The sequence below is a fragment of the Camellia sinensis genome, unplaced genomic scaffold (assembly GCF_055761805.1).
Source record: "Camellia sinensis isolate YWXY unplaced genomic scaffold, ASM5576180v1 Unanchor12, whole genome shotgun sequence".
NCBI lineage: Eukaryota > Viridiplantae > Streptophyta > Magnoliopsida > Ericales > Theaceae > Camellia > Camellia sinensis.
In genome coordinates, this window is record NW_028128998.1 from 6,494,141 (window position 1) to 6,514,522 (window position 20,382).

The 20,382-nt window shown below is 32.3% G+C and overlaps 1 protein-coding gene and 1 long non-coding RNA gene across 2 annotated transcripts; one reads left to right on the forward strand and one right to left on the reverse strand.

The window, feature by feature from the left end:
• Window positions 1-1,880: 1,880 nt before the first annotated feature.
• LOC145814669 (uncharacterized) lies at window positions 1,881-3,804 on the reverse strand. The gene is made up of 3 exons (XR_014358016.1): window positions 3,307-3,804; window positions 3,167-3,214; window positions 1,881-2,112 (listed from the first exon to the last, which is right to left on the reverse strand). It is a non-coding gene; the product is annotated as an uncharacterized LOC145814669 (long non-coding RNA).
• Window positions 3,805-12,507: 8,703 nt separating this feature from the next.
• On the forward strand, window positions 12,508-19,533 carry LOC114258631 (glycosyltransferase BC10). The gene is made up of 2 exons (XM_028198620.2): window positions 12,508-14,165; window positions 19,106-19,533. Exon 1 carries the CDS (start codon window positions 13,058-13,060, stop codon window positions 14,153-14,155), a length of 1,098 nt encoding a protein of 365 aa, XP_028054421.2. The 5' UTR covers window positions 12,508-13,057; the 3' UTR covers window positions 14,156-14,165; window positions 19,106-19,533.
• Window positions 19,534-20,382: the final 849 nt, after the last annotated feature.

Genomic DNA, 20,382 nt, shown 5'->3' on the forward strand with positions numbered 1-20,382 from the left:
ACCACCACCCTCCACCACCCGCCATCTGCCACCCACCTGCTGCCACCACCACCACCCACTCGCTACCACCCGTCACCGTCACCTACTCACCCACCACCACCACCACCCACCACCACCCATCCACCACCACCCATCCGCCACCACCCACCACCACCAGCTACCCACCACCCACCGTCACCACTTTCCACCACCGTCTTCCACTGCCACTTGCCACCACTTGCCATTTTTCACACTTTTTTATATTTTTAAATTTTTTAAACATTTTGTCAATTACCAAACGCGTTTGTAGTTTATGTTTTTCTAAAAATAAACAAAAAATAAACAAAAGTTAGTTTATAAATTTTTTGTAAATATAAACTGAAAACGTAAACGTTACCAAACACACCCTAACCAATCTGCCTCCCCAGCAGAGTCGCCAGATGTATGAGAGGGTTCAAGAACGTCGTTGGAGAATTCGAAGATCTTCGAAGATCCTTGAAGAAAAATTTGAATTCTCTAAAAGATGATGAGAGACTTAGATTCTTCAATAGTCTCAACTAAGAACACAAGAGCAAAGAAATGATGGGGATAAGAGATTGGGTAAAGAAGAAGGCAAAGTAGTTAGAGAGAGGATAATGGCAAGGCTCTCCCATGGATCTCCCACTTGCACTCTCAAGGTTGATAATGAAGATGAGAAATTAGTTCTTTCCCAAGAGTTGTCTCTCCAAAATTCATCTCTTGTAAAGCTATGGGTGGGTGCTATTTATAGGCACCTCATGATGTAGGATGACGCCCATGTGTAAGGCACATGAAGAATATTCTCTCTAACCACCTTGTCCGATGAGGTGACCTCTCCGAGGATGAGAAAAATCCCGAAGAGAAGATCAACCTCTCGGCGAACCCTTCTTTTTAGCCACACCTAACTAATGATCCCCAATCATCCCGAGGGGCTGAGGTAGTCCTAGAGGACTCCCTGCCACTAAATAATGCCGAGTCTCATGGACCCCTCGGGGTCATGTCACCTCGACCCGGGTATAGGCTAGTGTAACCGAAGAGTGAATTTATCTCCACTCACCATTCTCGGGATCGGGTCCTTTGTTCGAACTCCATTACACTCATGGTTCTGGTGCGTAGATCTCGGAAAGCTCCAAACCCGCAAGTGTTCTGGGACTCATTAATGGAGCGGCTTCTAGATTGCGTTTGAATTCGTTCGAAGCCAAGTGCTTCGGATCTCTAGGTTCATGGATCCAAACCCTTTCGAGTCCGAGCCCGAGTAAGTCTCTAAGTTTGTGGATTCGAACCTTTTTCGAGGCTTAGAGCAATTCGACCCGTTTGATGCAATTAATCTGGGCCTACCAATTTTGGATCTGCGATAAATTCGGACCCACCAACATTGGTCTATTGGGCCTAATTAATTTAGCGATCTCAAATTAACTCCTCTTACATTTAGATCTTCAAAAAAGGCTCGGGACACACCCTCAATAGATCTCACACACTACTAAAAAAAGTACTTTTTGCGACTGCTACAAGCCGTCGCAAATAATAAAAAAATAGTCGCAAAAGACTTTTTGCGACGGCCCATGCGACGGCAAATGAGGGTCGTGAATGTGGGGGTGGCAAATACATTTTGCGACCGCAAAATAACAGTCGCAAACTATTTGCGACTGCTTAACCTACTTTTTACAACAGCTATTTTGCCGTCGCAACAAAAAAAAAAAAAAATTCAAAAACACTTTTAGCGACTTCTTTTTTACCGTCGCAAATAATTATTTTTATAATAAAATCATATATACGTTTATTACAACAAAAAAATCAATTGCAAACACCTAACAATTTTTTTTAATAAAAAATAACAAAATTAACAAATTAATTTAAACTCATAATAGAAATACATTCACATATAAGTGTGCAAACAAAATATAAACTTTCATACATGCAAAAGAAATATCCATCAACCATCCTTAAAATATATTGTGCTAAAAGATTCAAGTCCTCAAAAAAAAAAAAAAAAAAAAAAGAAGAAAGAAAAAGAAAAAAAAAAAAAAAAAGAAAAGAAAAGAAAGAGCAACATAATCTCAGTTTGGCTCCCAAACATCAGCCGCTCGATTATATCAACTACTCCCTCAACAAAACCTGCAAAAACATATACACGTGACTTGAAAATTTAATGCAGTTTAACTTGAAATAATAAAAATAAAACTATTTGAAAAGAAATTGTCAAGAGAAAAAAAAAAGGTTCATTCTCTAAATTCTTTTGCTTGAAGTAAAGTATAAAAATATAGATGCCAATTCGTAATTTGCACAAATAAATAGACAAGAAAATGGTCACCCAATCCAATCAGATTAATGAATAAACCAAAGAATTTGAAAAATGAACATGATTAACATAATCTTTGTCCTAGCATAGATTAATACCAAAACAACAAGAAGAAATTTGACTTCACTATTTAGAAGTTCACTCCTGACTTCACTATGTAATTCAAGAATTAGCAATGAAGAATTTTGGAAACCTTTTATCAAAAGAGTTGCCCATGTGTCGGAAATAATAAGCACCATCAATGCAACTAACAATCTGCCATAGGAAGGTTATGATTTATGTATATTTCTTAATTCAGAAAAAAAGAAGCCCATAGGTCCAACATTCCACTAATTCCGATGCTTACAATAATTATATGAAAGCCCGCATCATCCAACATAACTATAATGACCAACACTAACATGCTTCTTTCTAACTCACTTCATCTGAAGCGAATGGTGACAATTTCAACCATGTGTGTGTGTTAGAGAGAATTCAAAGCCATCATCCACTGGTATTTTTCAAAGGCTTGCAACTTTGAAGTAAATATTCAACAACAATTCAACTATCAATAGCAAAGCCTGTTCATCATAAATTTCTACCATTTAATTAAACTAAGCTTTCAAGATCCAAATACATATGGAACGGCCCATCAATTTGACTAAATTCATAAATACTTGGTGAATAGTTTTTTTTTTAATTTTATTTATTCTTCTGGGAAAAAGAATTGATCAACAGCAAAGGACTTATGGTATTTGCATTAAACTAAGGGAAGATTACCAGCAAGCTCTAAGGACCCCACTCCATATATAAACAAACATTCATTAAAAGCAGAGAAATAGGTTAGTATAATGTGTCAATAATTTCCTTTTGAAGAGCAGAGTGGCATACTTATTCATTTTCTTTTGAAGCTTGTTGCCCACTAGATGCATTTGACACCTACAATATGTTAGTATAATGTGTTAATAATTTCCATACGTATATATACAAATTGATGAAACGTAAAATTCGTCAATTTGTAAGTATTGTACCTCTCTCAAGCTCGTACTCCCAGATGCATATGCAAATTCGTAAAATTCATCAATTTAACATAATTCTGCAGTAGTAACCAAACCATGTATTCATTCACGAGTGCTAGCTCTATCTTCTCCAAGATGCATATGCAAATTCTACAAAGATGCTTTTAAGATCTCTCTCTCTCTCTCTCTCTCTCTCTCTCTCTCTCTCAACTGCTTCTGTAAGATTTTATACCTGTGACATTGCTGCAGTTAATCTATGAGAAGCTACCAGCTGACATTTCAAGCCGCAATGTGTTATTGCTCGACCCAGTTTTGGCTTCAAGTAAAATAAATTCCAAACATACTGTAATTCTTCCAAATATGTTTTCATAATACATATCCAATGTCTAAAAATTCTTCATTAAATTTGTCTGTAGCAGACTTGTGGAAGCTGTATGCACATAAGCTTGCAACTGAAGACTTGACTAAATGAGCTAAATTAATGTTTAACTAGAACCATAGCTGTTTCTACTTTACCTCTTCTGATATTTGAAACCTTTGGCATGTAATCAATCATTTCCAGTATCAGCATCAGGGATGTAACTTCCCTTCTATTGAATGTATGGACACTTTTTCGAAAACTAAAAGATGATTAAAAAAAAAAAACTAGTTAAGTTGGGACATACAGCTCTGGTGTTACTGGTTTTAGTTGTAACAATTAGAAAGCAATGATTTCTCAGAGCTCAAAAACATTTATGGGTACCAAAAACCAATATTCAATGGGAAAATTTATCGAACAGTTAAACTGCAACCATGCACACATCAACACTTACATTACACTGTGACAGCTCAAAGGTGGGGATTAAAGATTTTTTGTTTTTACCAAATACATGTTTTTATGTTCAAACCATATACCAGACTATAGTCACAAAAGAGGATCTTTTTATGTTCAAACTTCAAACCATGTATTAGACTAAGTTTAATAACAGTCCAAGAAAAGCCTTCCATATACAAGGTGCACCAAAAGCGCACACCTCAAATTGTGATGCGCAAGCCTTTCAGGAGTGTCATCTAAAAAATCAAAGCCTCAACTTTGATGGAGATACCTTTATATGTAGGAGATAATCCATTGGATAAAGAAAAATGAGAAATGGGGGGGTGGCTGCGGGGGATCATGCCCTAGCGAAAAATCATTTGGCAAAGCTCAGAGATGTTGAGCCACGTTGCCACCAAGTGGAGATGGCATGGTCAAATAGAGAATCATTGGCTTAGCCAAACTGTTCTTTGGGCCACACCTCGAGATGCTCCATCCCATGCCCCAGCTGCAATGCTATGTGCTCGTTCATTGGCAGCATGGCTCAAAACTACGGTGTCAAGCACGCAAGTTGCCAAGCTGTCAAACTTGGTGATTTATGTGTCCCTGATAAGGCTAGCCTATAACCCCAATGACCAATCTTGAAGATGTACATCATTGGAAACTCACCACATTGATATCCTTGTCTGAGTTGGAGAAGATGTGATGCCTACAAGGCCTACTACATTGCAGTGGTCATACATATATCTATATAGGAGAAAGGAAGGATACTCAAAGAACAAGAAATATATCAAAGATTTAATTTCCCTTTAAAGGGAATACTCAAAATTATATAAAGGAGAAAACTCAGAACACCAAGTATGCTTGAAGAACATCAAAAAAGCAAACATCAATACAAGTTTAATTGCTTTGTTAAAAAAACACAAAAGTTTAATTGCCCTTCAAAGGGAATGCTCAAAATTATATAAAGGGGAAAACTAAGAACATCAAGTATGCTTGAAGAACATCAAAACTGTACATACATTTGTCTGTTTATTGATGTAATAAATACTATTCATACCTCAAACTCCTTTCCTTCATGATACAGATCACCATGTGCAGTCAGCTTAGGCTTAGTTTGATATTTAAAAAATGCATCATGAAGAACCTGCAACCAGAAACCATAGGCATAGAGGCATGTCACAATACTGCAAAAGAGTAGGATTATAAAAAATAAAAAAATATTAACAATAAATTATATTTTTTATTTTCATTGGTTTTAATATATATATATATATATAACAAATTATACCTTCAATTTCAAGAGTAAAAAAGAAAGATTGCAAATTCTTAAGATAGTATAAATCAAGATTTGAGATAAACCTGATAATCAATATCCATTTTTCCCATCTTTGGCTGCATCCTCTCACGTTGCTTCTGTTTAAGCTTCTTACTGTCCTCAAGCATTTTAAACAATGGAAAATTGATAGAAGCATTATATAAATAATATTTATCTATATCGCTATAACATTGATAGAAGGATGGGAAAATTGTCAGTTTTATTCAGTATTCCTAAACTAAATGGAAAAAAGAATAGAAAAGAAAAAAATAATTTCTGAATCTGGTTATAGTATTTTTTTGGCTCTAAAAAATGGAAAAAAAAAAAAACAATAAAAATACATTTTTTTGCTCTCGTTTTATAACATTTTCACAATAAACAAACTGAGATTCAAGTCTCACTTGAGGAAAAACAAACGTTTATGATCAATTTGATCACATAAGGAGCTAAACAAGTTCTCAGATCAAGATAGAGATTGAAAATAGATAGAAACATTTCATATGAGAAAAGAATTGCAAATAATTGAAAACCTAGATTTCCTAAGTCAGATAGAGAGAAGCAGAGGCGATAGAGGAGGTTGAGGATTGCAAATTTACTTCTATTCTTACAAGACACCGATGAAATCACCTGATTTGCAATGAAATCACCTGAAATTCAACAAATTGACAAGTATATTACAAGCTTGAGAACTCAAGAAAACGAGAGAGAGAGAGAGAGACAGCGAGACAGAGAGATAGAGATTGAGAGGGAGATTGAGGGACAGAGAAAGAGAGCGAGATTGAAAGAGTGATTCATACCGATGGAGATCTTCAGACGACAATGGCGAGCGGAAGAGCGAGAGAGCAGAGCTATGCATGTCTGTAATGCGAGAGAGAGAGAGAGAGAGAGAGAGAGAGAGAGAGAACAATCCGTGTTTTAATTTTTCTAAAACTAGGGCAAATATAAGGAAGGAAAACGGGTAAAAGAGGAATAAATTGGTTATTTGCGACGGCTGATCAAGTGGTCGCAAATTATATAGTAGCAAAAGATCCTTTTTCTAGTAGTGACAACAGCCTCCTATGCCATAAAACCTCAACTGCTTATTGTACTTAAATCCTTTCCGTTAAAATTTATACTTATGTGTTCTACGTTAGGTATTTTCTTGGGGTGATTGGGGGGTGACTGAAGTTTAAACATTGCATCAAATTAGAGTTTTAGTGATAAAAATTAGGAACTTTTGAATAGAATATTTTAATTATTAAAAATGTCATTGTTGTAAATTTAACAATGTAATTGGATATTTAGTGATAAATTACTATCTATTTTCTTCTAAAAAATACAATTCTTTTTTGTACCAAATTGTTTTGTTCCTAAGTTTATTTATTAGCGATATTTTTTCAATTGTCACTAAAAGTCATTTTTTAACTTTTTGAAAGAGTAATGCTAGAGACTCTAAATATTCTATCAAAATTTTTACCAAATGTCTCACATGGGTGTGGGACCCACACAATGTGGGTCCCATGTGGATCTCACACCCATGTGAGACATTTAGTAAAATTTTTGATAGAATTTTTGGGACCTCTAGCATTTTTGTTTTTGGAATGACCTTTTTAAGGACGACATGAATTAGTTCTTAAATATTTTTTATGACAAAAATTTTACTTTTATAAACAAAAATTTAATCTCTAAAACTTTTTATGTTGTAATGAAAATAATAATAATAATAATAATAATAATAATAATAGAAACATATGAGGGCTCATAATGTTAGATTTTGTCTTCTGCCTAATCCCACATTTATTTAGCTAAATAGAATTATGAATATTACTTATTTTAGATTATTGATATCATATTCGTGGAACAAATAATTTTGTGGTTAATTACACTAAGACTCTTCAACTATTAATGAATGTCACTTTGTCTTTCATCATCTATGAACTTAACAGTATATTGACTCTCTCAATTATAAAAATGTATTATTTTTGTTTCCTCTCGACCACCTTCAAAAGGGGGTTATTTCAGCGATTTTAAAAAATAATAATAATAATTGAGAGGGTCTATATATACATATTCATAAATAAAAAAATAAAAAAATATTTATTAGTAATTGAGGAATTCTTAATATAATTAACCCATAATTGATACTCCGCTAGTATAATTAATCTCTTTTATATTATCATCACTTTTTATGCTATTCCAACCCAACATGGTATGGTACAATAATACCACATGTAAATCAAATCTAAATCTCATAACATGAAATAAATAAATAAATAATAATATAAAACTCACCGATACCCAAATCTTTTATGTACATTTGTACGGTTAGCCATATTTGATGGCTTTGATTCTCCATATTATAATTACGGAGTGATGGCGGAAAAGAAGTATATGTGTCTTGGTTGCTTAGATGATCGTTGACTCAATATGTTGCACTTTGAGGGAGAACAATTTTGACGGAATGAGGGTTGCTGTTGCGCATAAGGCACAGTAGCTCTGCTGTCAGGTTTCGTAGTTGTATTTTTTAATTGAAAAATGTTTTAGCGTGACAAAAATAATGATTTAAATGGTTCAAAACTATCAAAACGACGTCGTTTTGATAGCTCCTAAAACGACGTCGTTTTGACAATTTTGAGCCATTTGAGCCACTGTTTTTGTGACCATCTACCATTGCCGTTTTTAATTATATTTTGTTGATTTGAATTATTTATATTATAAAATTTGTTGAGTATATTATTTATGTAAAAAATTACGTTAATCGGATATTTATAATCTCATGATCAAATTTTAATTCTTTTTTTTAAAATTATTAAAATCATGTTAATCGTTTATTTTTTAAAAAAACAAATGTATTCTTTTTATGAGTTACAAATATTCAATTTACTTAATTTTTTGCAGAAATGATCTATTCGATGAATCTTACAATATGAACAATTCGAATAATCGAAAAAGATTTGGAACATGCCCCTAATAGGTCTCACAGCAGCCTGTTTTGCCTTGAGGCATAACAGGAATCCAAGTGACCATCTAAGTCTTTTGAAAAATTTTAAGATCACACAATAATTCGGTTATTTAATTGACATAATTTTTTTTATATATAATTTCATCTGAATAAAATTATAAATCTTATCTCATATAAAAAAAAATTGTGTTTGACTTTATAATCAAATTTTGTGCACATGAAAGAAAAGTATTTATCACACAGACATCCAAAAAAAAGTAAATTAAATTAAATCGATAAGAACTTTCATTTTTCCAATAAACTTTCTAAATAGAGTAGTGATTTAGACCCCCTCAAACTTCTACCCCCACCACCCCCTCCACACACACGTGGCGGGTGGTGATTGGTGGAGGAGAAGAAAAAAAAAAAAAAAGTGACCAATCAAAAAAGAAAGGGAGTCAAAGGGGGTGGGGGGAAAGGGGGTCTTAAACATTTTTGTTTTAGATAATCTTACAAACATATTTAGGTTATCCAATTATTATTATTATTATTAGTAGTAGTAGTAGTAGTATTACTATTTTAGCTTGGTATATGGTCGGATACTAGTTATGATAATAGAAATCAGTGATATATATCATTAGAAGGTTCACTTTTTTATTCATACCCCATATTTTAGATAGATGAAGTTTCACTGAATGTTTTGGACTGACAATAAGGCTTAAGATGATTCAAATTGTTTTACTTTTATATGAATATTCATAAAAAAATTAAAATCATCACATATATGCATTTGATATTAACATATTTGTCGTTAAGAAAATAAATTGTATATTCTTAAAAATATATGTATCATATATTTTGTAAAATAAAAATATGATAAATTATATAGTTATAAGTCTCTAATCAAGCCTAGCCGCTCTAAGAAACCTTAGCCGCTCTATCTTTTCTTGCTCTTTAGGAGGGGAGAGGGTGGTGCTTTTAACCTTCATCTCCCTTTCGATTCTTTTCCTGCGATTTCTATTCCCATGTTAGCCACTACTGCTTCTCTTGTCTCTATTATCGGCTTGCCACCTAGATCCAATATTGTTAAACGCATTGTTATACATTAGGGGACCACTTCAGATCTAAAATATTTTATTTTTTAATATAGAGGCGGGGATTAAGGTATTAAAACTAACGATTGTAACAATGAATAGATCGTGAAGGTGATTGATATTGTTTATTTGATGATAATCATTCTATTTTATTATTATTATTATTATTTTTTTGAGTTACAATAATTATCGAATGTGCAAAATATTAAATCTTGTGCTTTTCAATTTAAAAAAAAAAGAAAAAGAAAAAAGCCTCTGATCAATCTAATTTTGCCTACACATAATCTACACATCTAGAAATAATAATAATAATAAAAAAAATTATCCTATCAGCAGAGTAAGGCCTATTTTGGAAAGTGACTTTTATTATTATTATTTAAACTTATTGGTTTATTATAAAAATAAAAGTTTAAAAATGTAAAGAGGTGATATAAATCAAATAAGCTAATAAATTGATTTTTGTTTTTTTTGGCCTTCCCAAAAAAGGCCTAATCTGATCGAGTCAAAGATCCTATTTGGTAGAGCTGTGGAAAAGTAATTATAACTTATAACCTAATAACTTATAGCTGTGAATATAAACTGATTTTTGACTTATAAATTAAGCTTATCATCTCCCACTCAAAGAATAAGTTGATTTTTGACTTATAAAAAGTTATAAGCTGTATTGTTAAACTGAACCAAATATATCAAAATAGTTTAAATTAAGGTAAAAGCTGAAAAAAGTCGAAAATAAACCCTACCAAACAGGCCCAAAATGCTTACTTAAAATAAGCTTTTCCCATTTTGGCATGAGAGTATCTCCAACTCAACGCTCTCAATTAGAGGTTAAAAATATAATTTTGTATTAATCATTTATTTTCTCTCTAAAGATTTATTTCCAAAATATTTTCATCAAAAAATGAATAATTTTTGTTAAATATATTTAATAATGATGCACTTTTTCATAAATTCTTTTTCACCTACTTATGTTCTATTTAGTTAACATTATTTTCTTATATTCCAATAAGTTCTATAGGTGACATAATTACCAAAATATTCCTAATAATATTCACATTTACAGTACGAATGTTTCGTGATGTGAATGTTCACACCGTTAATGTGAATGTTCACTATCAATGTGAATATTCACATTATAAAATATGAATATTCACATCACTAAATTGCTAACCGTTCAAAACATATTTGTAAAGATAGAAATGTCCATAAAATACTTCAAATATGATAATTAGGATTTAATATATCAAATATTCAAATAATAGGACTTATTGGAATATAATAATATCTTATGGACTAATTGAGATACAAACATTTGAAGAAGAATTTTCTAATAAATCTTCCATTTAATAATATACTTATTTTAAATGTATGATTTCAATCTTTTTAATGATACCAATTTTATAAAAATTAAATTTACATATTAATACAATCAAAAATATTAAATGAATAGTGTTGTTGATCCTTTATTGCCAATACTCCCTCTATATTTGGAGGATCAACCCATCTTCCTTCCAAACGGAGATGATTTTAGAGGACGGGTTGGAGGCAAAATTTCTTCAAATATGAAGGTATAAATGATGGGTTGGAGATACTCTGAAGCATGGTTAATTCTCTAATCTTATCTCTTGAAATTAACTAGTTAAACAAAAATCTATAGAAATGATTTATATTTCTGTTTTTTTGTTAGTATAATTTTTTAATTTTAATGTTACAATGTTTTATTAAATAAATAAATTCTAAGTCAAAGTTAACCCTTTAAAATTAGGACCAGTCCGAGGTCGGATTGGAGGGTGCTGTTGGGCCTGTGAGGACGTACCAAGGGTCCTCTGTCGATAATCCGAATTATTCAATATGTAGAATTCATCGAGTATTTTATCTCTGTAAAATATCACGTTGATCGAATATCGATAGATACTTGATCAAATCAGATTTTTGTCAACAGTAAATATAATTTTTAAAATAAATTGTTGATAAAAATTTAATATGATCAAGTGGCTATCGATATCCGATAAACCTGTTTTTTTACAAAGATAAAGTGCTCGACGAGTTTTGCACATTAACGGTTCAGATTATCGAAACAGAACATGTGGTGGGCTCCACAGGCCCAACAACATCGTCCAATCCACTATGTGGATTGGATACAAGCTTAGCCCTTAAAAGTATTGGTTTGGCTTCTCTCAAATTAGGATCTCAACTTGAGAGAGTATTTGAACTTAGTAGGCCTATTTTAGAATCAATTTTGATTATCCAAACCGTTCACTTTTTTAAACTCACAGAGTAGAACAATCATTTAAAAAATTAAAATGATTGGATATCGATAACTATATATTTGAATCATATTTGTTTTTAAAAAAAATGGACGACAAATATAATTTTAAAAATAACTATCAATTTTTTTTTGTGTAATATAAATTTAATTCAAAGATATAGCTACTGCTGTCCGGTCATCTTTATTTTTTGTATGAATGTTATACTCAACGAGCCCTAAAAAGTGAATAATTTGAATCATCGAAATGAGACTTATGGTGGGCTCCACGGATCCCTCAAGTTCTCTCAGGTTGAGATCTTAACATGAGAGAAATTCAACCGTAAAATTAAAAGAGGATCCCCTCCAATCCAAAATCTAGATTAGAGGGCTTTGTTCCTACTTGTGGGGTCTATCACGTGCTCCATTTTGATGATTTAAACTATTCATTTTATTAGGTACTTCGTATATTTAATTCACATAAAAAAAATTAAGTCAATCTGATAATTGTAACTAGTTCAATTTATTACATTTGTCATAAAAAAATATATAGTTTTTTTTTTTTTTTGTCATCTATTACTTTTGATAAAAAATGCGATAAATTAAATTAATTATAATTATCTGATCAACTTAATTATTTTTATGAATAAAATATTAATTAAAATAAATAATTTAAATTATCAAAAAAAGATGAATTTTACCGACCAAAATAACATACTCCAATACAAATTTTGGGCTGAGGAGAATACTCCTCCAAAATTAAACTCTCGTAACCACATGATGAATCCCGACTTTGTGTGTATCTGATGATCTAAGTTAAATAAATCATTGAAAACAGCCCCCACCATGCATGCCTCACTCCATAATAATGCCTCCACTGCCTCCCCCTCCCCCTCCCCCTCCTTCTAGTCCTACATGCACACTACTTTAGCACCGTTCTCTCTACCCCTCCCCCTCCTCCTAGTCCCACATACATACATACATACATACTGCTTTAGCACCTTTCTCTCTCCACCAGTCCCTTTACCCTTATCTTTTCTTTTCCCTCTCTCTCTCTCTCTCTAAAAGCCCAATTCCTTGCTTGCTTCTCTGTCTCTCTGTCATCATCATCATCATCATCATCATCTTCCTTGTACCCTCTCCCTCTCCCTCTCCCTCCTTGTCTCCTTTCTTAGTTATATACCACCGCCGCCGCCACCACCACCACCACCACCCTCCTCCTCCTCATTACCACCACTACCACCATTATCCATCACAATCAAATTCAAACCCTAATCTCTCTTTAATCCATTGAAACCCATCTCACTCCACTTTCTCTTCCCTCCACACTCTCTCCCAAATTCACATTGTTGTAATCTGTAAAAAATAAAAAATATAAAAAAATACAAAAGAAGAAATGTTTTCAACTCCATTCGTTCTCTCCTTCGCTCTATTACTCTCTCTCCCTCTCTTATTCCTATTCGCCCCCAGATTCCTCCCTCCCAAACACGTCCAAATCTCCCTCCCCGACGAGCTCGACGACCTTGCCCTCTTCCGCCGCGCCACCCTCTCCTCCTCCTCCTCTCTCCTCCTCCACCACCACCACCACCACCACTACCACGCCGTCTCCCGCCTCGGCACTACCAACCCTAAGCCCAAAATCGCCTTCCTCTTCCTCACCAACACCGATCTCCACTTCGCCCCTCTCTGGGAACTCTTCTTCCAGGACCACAAACCCCTCTTCAACATCTACATCCACGCCGATCCCTCCGCCAAACTCACCATCCCTCCCGGCAGCGTCTTCGAAAATCGCTTCATCGCCGCCAGAAAAACCGAACGCGCCTCCCCAACCCTAATCTCAGCCGCGCGCCGCCTCCTCGCCACCGCCCTCCTCGACGACCCCCTCAATTCCTACTTCGCAATCATCTCCCAACACTGCATTCCTCTCCATTCCTTCCAATTCGCATACCGCACATTGTTATCTTCGCCGCAAATCTCCACCGAGTCACCGCCCGAGTTGACTCAGTTCAATTACCCAACCAGCTTCATCGAGATCCTCTCCGGCGAGCCCCAGCTGTGGGACCGCTACACTGCCCGGGGAGAGAATGTGATGCTGCCCGAGGTATCCTTCGAGCGGTTCCGGGTCGGGTCACAGTTTTTTGTACTGGCCCGGAGGCACGCACTGTTGGTGATCAAGGATAGGAGGCTTTGGAGGAAGTTTAGATTGCCTTGTCTCAACACCCAGTCTTGTTACCCGGAAGAGCACTATTTTCCGACCCTTTTGTCCATGGAGGATCCGAATGGGTGTAGCCACTACACACTCACTCGGGTCAATTGGACCGATAGTTTTGATGGGCACCCGCATGTGTACCACCCGCCCGAGATTTCTTCGAATCTAATTCATGAGCTCCGGGTTTCGAACTCGACTTATTCCTACTTGTTTGCCCGAAAATTCTCCCCGGATTGCTTGAAACCCCTGTTGGATTTAGCCAGTGAAGTCATCTTCCGGGACTAAAACGGGTCGGGTATGAAATTCTAACCCGCTTAATTATTTTATGTTGTTATTTATTTATTTTTGTTCATATTGAGTCGACTCGGTTCATTGATTATAAAATATTAACATTTAATAGTAACTGCGCAAATGGTGCCTCAGAATCAGGTTCTTGTTAAATGGTTACAGTATGGGGCATATGGTATATACGTGTCGCGTTTTGATTGGTTACGTTCTATATTTATTTGTTTATTTTTGTTATGTTATTTTTAGCACCATTTATTTATGGGGATTGATTGAGAGCTCTAATTAGAGCTGGCTCTAATGAGGTGGCAACCAATAAAAAAAAAAAAAATAGAAAAAAGCAAAACAAAAGCCACTAAAAAAACAATTTAATGCTAGTTTAGAGGTGCTCTTTTAAAGCTCTAAAGCAATTTTGTTTATTTATTTACTATATTTGTTGTTCTTGACGTGTAACTGTTGTCTTCACACTAGTTTTGGTGCCTTTGACCCAAGAAATTGACCATTTTGTGCTTTTTTAAAAAGTGATTGCTTTATGAGATTATATTCGTTATGAAAGTGTTATGCATCACTAATTTTAAATAATATTTCATGTCTATGAATTCATAATAATATTTCTTGTGTAAATTTCCTTTCAAACTTGGGATATAATATTTTTACATTTATTAATAATTTGTTTTGGTGTTTGTTATTATTTTGGGTACTTTATTAGTAGATCATTAGACATTCAGGCTTTTTTTGGTTTGTTTTTTAGAAAAAAATTTGAAAAAAATCTTCTACAAATAAATTTTCAAGAGTAATCAAATCAAATAAATTTTTTTTAAAAAAAATTTCAAAATTTTATTTGGGTACCTACTTTTCAAAACCACTCTATCTCTCGTACACATTAAATCAATCACTTTTTTTAAAACTCTCTTCCTAAAATAATTTTTCAAAAAAATAAACTAAACAAATTTTCATACTTTTTATTTCAAAAATTACTCTAGAACCACAAACCAAACACACCGTCAATCTCTTTCACGGTTGGTATGACTTTTGCGAAGTGGGTTATCTTATGGGTTAGTTTTCAACGTCTCTCTCAAAATCATCCAATATCCTACAAATCAAATCAAATTAAGTACGGTCGATTCTACAAAATAAATAAATAAATTGTCATTTTATTATATAAGACACTGTATATACAATTAAATAAATTTGTTGTATTTCTTTTTTTATTTTCCTAACATTTTTATTTATGGTAGTTGCATCTATATTAATCTGTTTTCTCTTTTGACTTATTTTTAGTTGGTATTACTCTTATAATTGGATAAGTATACTTATTTTAATTTCATCTTATCAAAAAAAGAAAAAAAGAAAAAAGAAATGTTAAAATAGGTCGTGGTTGTTGACCAGTCTCTATATATTTTTATTTTAATTGAGAGATGCTAAAGCTTTCGACTAGATAGCCCTTAAATTTGAAAAGCGTTGGGAGTGTTAGAACTACCTAAAGATGGGCCTCGCATCTTTTTCTGCTAGCTTGTCGCGTTTTTTTTTTTTTTTGGGTAGGAAAAGCTTGTCGTTCAGTTTAGGGTTCCAGGCCACATTGGATGGTATTGTTGGGTTAGTGGAGTTCATCACGTCATGTTTTGATAATTCAAATCGTTCAATGTGTGTAGTTCGTTAAGTACTTTATTCTTATGAAATATCACATTGATCGGATATTGATAATTTCTTGATTGAATCAAATTTTTATCAATAATATATTTTGAAAATTATATTTACCGTTGACAAAAATCTGATCCGATCAACGTGATTTTTTACACGAATAATTACACATTGAACGGTTCAGATTATCGAAATAGAATCTGTATTGGATCCATAAACCCGACATCACGCTCTATCTCGAATTGGAGAGAAGTCTGACCTTTGGTTTATGTATATATATACTGTATCACCATGGCAGCATCAACCTTTATTAAGAAAAAATAATTTAATTACTTTTAAAGATTGAAAAATACTAATTATGGGTAGAGTTTGTCATTAGTTTAGGTGGAATTACCAAAAAATATATATAATTATGTTTTTAATTGACCGCTCATTCATTAAGCTGAAATTTAGCTTCAAACCGAAAATCCATTTATTTACCCTACTTTCGAAGAGTAGTTTCAAAGATAGGTTGCGTAAAAGTCACTTTATTAGTTAAAAATTTTATTTTATTTTGTCTAAAAAATGTCTTTTAACTTGTTTAATTAATTCATGTTTTCTAAAAAAACTCACTTTAACTCCTCTAAAAAGTCATTATAAAAGTCAAAAAATTAAAATTATAAATATGTCAAAAAAATTAGGAATAGTTTTTTTAATATTAGTTTCTATTTTTTAAAGCTTATTTTTAACGAATATACAAATTTTTTGGTCAACTCGCAAACAAAGCTTATAGGAAGAGCTCATTGTTCATTAAATTTTGAGATTTTTTTTTTTTTTTGGTAGGTAGATAGTCTGTCATGGTTAGTAATGTATAGGGTTGCAAATGAACCGAGTTGAGCCGAGCTTTCCTGAGCTCGAGCTCGGCTCAATAATTTTTTTTAATATTATTTATATTATTTAATATGTAAAAAATATATTTATATTATTATTTATATATTATTTAATATATAAATAATGTATTTATTATATAATTTAAATAAAAATAAATGAGTCGAGCTTAACGAGCTGAGCTTATGCGAGCTCGAGCTCGGTTTGTTTACTAAACGAGCCGAGCCTGTTCATAAACAGTTCGGTTCATTTGCAGCCCTAGTAATGTACAACTATTTTATTAATTACTACACAAATGTTAACAATAATGATAGAGAATTTGAATTTTAGAAAGAGCTCTAGTGATATGACGACGATAAAAAAAAAAAAAACAAACAAAAAAAAACATAGGCATACACATTACTTTATATGTGAATTTCATTCTTTATCACATCACGAAAACTCTTTTTAAAACTTTAAAATTATAAGCCTCAATCTTTATTCCAAATGCTAATTAACATTAATAGATGAATATATAAACATTTTGGGAAAGCCCCTACTGGTGTAGTACTGTTGTAACTCATGTGCATTTGTTTCAGCATATTTGGTCAAAATAGTAAAGCATATATATATATATATATATAATTGAAGATTAAAATATTAGGGTGACCACGGATAAAAAAACAGGACAAATTCACGTGAATGGACAAAAATGACTTTGTTGTGTACTATAAACGAATCTTAAAGGACTGTTTTATCCTCCTATGCAAAACATTGTCTCCTCTTTTGTCGGCCGGTCAAATTCTTTTACAATTACATAAACAAATAAAAAAATATTAAAAACAGCTCTAAAGATGATTATTACTATTGAAATATATATATATATATATAATGTATTAAAATGTGTAAAGAATAAATAAAAATATGTAAAATTTTTCGAATTATAAATATTTTGACTTTACGGGACTTTATTAACCAGCTTCAAGACTGTTATTAGCAAGATCTTACTATTAATAAAGTTTTTAAGTGTAAGAATTGTATCAGGTTATGTTATGCATTATGTAAGTAGTTACTAAAATGTAGTATAAGGTGGTACACTTTTGTAAGAATTACTAATATATTCTCAAGGGAAATTCTAATATATCTCCTTTAAAAATAGTATATTATATGTACATTTATTTATGTCATTTTTTTTTTGGTTATAGTTAATGTTTTTTTTAATTTTTTTATTATGACAATATTTTAGTTATGTCTTATATTGTGTTTAGTTATAATTTTTTTAATTATAAATCAAAAAATTAAAATTATGTCATTTTTTTTAAAGTTAAAGTGCATATATATGCACCATAGTATTTCCCTATTCTCAATATTTTTTATGAGGATTGGTACACATGATTTGAATCTCACTCAATTTTCATGTAATTTTTGGTGGCTTGAAATTTCATTTTTTTCTACCCAAATCTTAAAATATTATAGGGCAAATTACAAACACCTCTCTCAAGATTTGGTGAAAATACAGATTCTCCCCTGAGGTTTGAGAAATTACATCTCACTTCCTAAAGTTTATATTTCCCTAACAAATTGCTTCCTGAGTTTTTATTTTCATACAAATTTTTTCTTAATTTTTTTTAATTTGTTATAAAAATTTGACCTCAAAGAGTAATTTGTAATATTTCAAACCTCATGAGCAAATCTAAGGTAGCGTTTGGTAGAGTTTTGTAAATGTGATTTGAGAGTATGAGTTGTATTTTGAGTTTGTGTGTTGTGGAATTATGATTTGAGTGTAGAAAATTTGTTTGGTAAAGAGTTTTGAAAATAATTTTGGAAAAGAGGTTTGATTTGAGTGGGAAATTATTGATGTGACATTTGATATGTGATACAAAAATTTATAACTCATAACTAAATATACAATTCAAAATTATTTTAAAGCACATAAAAAATTTAAAAATTTTCAGAAAATATTTGTCCCGATTATGTAAATCAATTGCAAAAAATAAAAATAAAAATAAAATAAAATAAAAAAATAAATAAATAAATCTGGAAATCAACCAGACATCCGGGTGGACATCCGGGTGGTCTACCGGGTGGTCTTCCTTTGGACAGAAAACACGCCTGTGTGCACAGAGTTCTCTGCAGAGAGTGTAGAAAATTGATTTGAAAACGTAACCAAATATTATGCTCCAAAACACACGTAGAAAATTGATTTGAGAATACAAACAAACAGAGCCTAAATCTTCAACAAACCTCGAGGGATAATTTGCCCAATATTATAATATATATATATATATATATGTTATATGTGATGAGATCACGAGGTCCATTGACCTCCACCATTAGATCCGATCTGATCTTAATCTAATGTAATCTTAGCTGTAGATCTGATCTAATCTAAAACACACAAGTCAGAGATCCAGAGTCGTACGTACTCACGTGATGTTTGTTTATTAAACTTTGTTTTGTCAGGTGGCATGGGGAATCTTGTCTCTTTCTTACGCATTGGGAATCGAGAAAAAAAACAAAAGTAAAAGTTTTTAATTGCTGGAGTGTAATAAGTGGCCCAGCCCAAAGTCAGGCCCAAATCGAAGCCCCAATCCGAGCTCCAGGTGCATGTGATTTGGCGGTGCGTAGCAGTTGGATGGTTTTTGTCTGTATAGTTGAGTTGTTGTTGATCAACGGTGTGTGATTAGCGTAAAATGTGAGTCCACGAATGGGTGGACGGTCAGGATGGAGAGCTTAGAGTGGAGTTTAAAAAAAGGCCAAAAAAAAAAAAAAAAGAAAAAAAAAGCAGTAACAAAAGTCCAAAGGGCTCATTGCTTTATTCCCTTTTATTTTTAATTTTTTTTGGTTGAAATTTTATAAAAGAATCTCTCCCATTTGCTCCTTCCTTCCAACTTTCTTTTTCTTTTTGTGTGTTTATTTATCGCTTTGTTTGTTTTCTTGGTGGTGTTGTCTCTTTTCTCGTGGGATGTGCCTCTTGGTTTTATGCGTGTATATATCTATATATATTCAAAATTTTATATTTAAATTTTTACATAATTCGATGATTGAGGAATAATGTGATGAATGAAGAAAATGGTTTAGCAGTTTTATATAGTCTGATGAATGAGAATTGTAGGGGTAGTTGATTGATGTGAAAGTATTTTTGATAAAAAAAAAATAACAATAGGAGTTATTTAGAATGATGAGTATAAATGAATTTATTTAAGTTACATTATTTTTTTATTTTTTTATAAAAAATTAAAACATATATTTATTTAAATCATTCTAAATAATCCCATAATATCACCGCTTCACTTTGGATTACTTCGCACTTTATTTTTTATAAGAGGGTCATTTTGTGACTTTAGTAATTGCATCGTTGACTGATGTCACAAATATTTAAATATTTGGCTTTGTCTTTTTACTCTGTCATAGCGGAAATTATAGAGAAAAAAAGATTAAGAGTTATAATAGTTTTAATTGGTGTGTAGGTTCTATGTGATGTAATATTTTGGTTTTGATTTTTTTTTTTTTAATTTTTCATTTTTTTTAGAACTGTTAAATTAGAGGGATGTATGATGTCTGAATTATAGACTATTTGTATGTATTTGTGACGTCAAAAAATATTATTGATTAGAGTTTGCATTGCGCAAAAACAAATAAAATAAAATATAGTAGTCGTAAAAAGCTAAAAGTGGATTGTAAAAAAATTAACTCATATTTTTTGCCTCAAACTTGGCTTGGACGGCCATTGCAGCTTC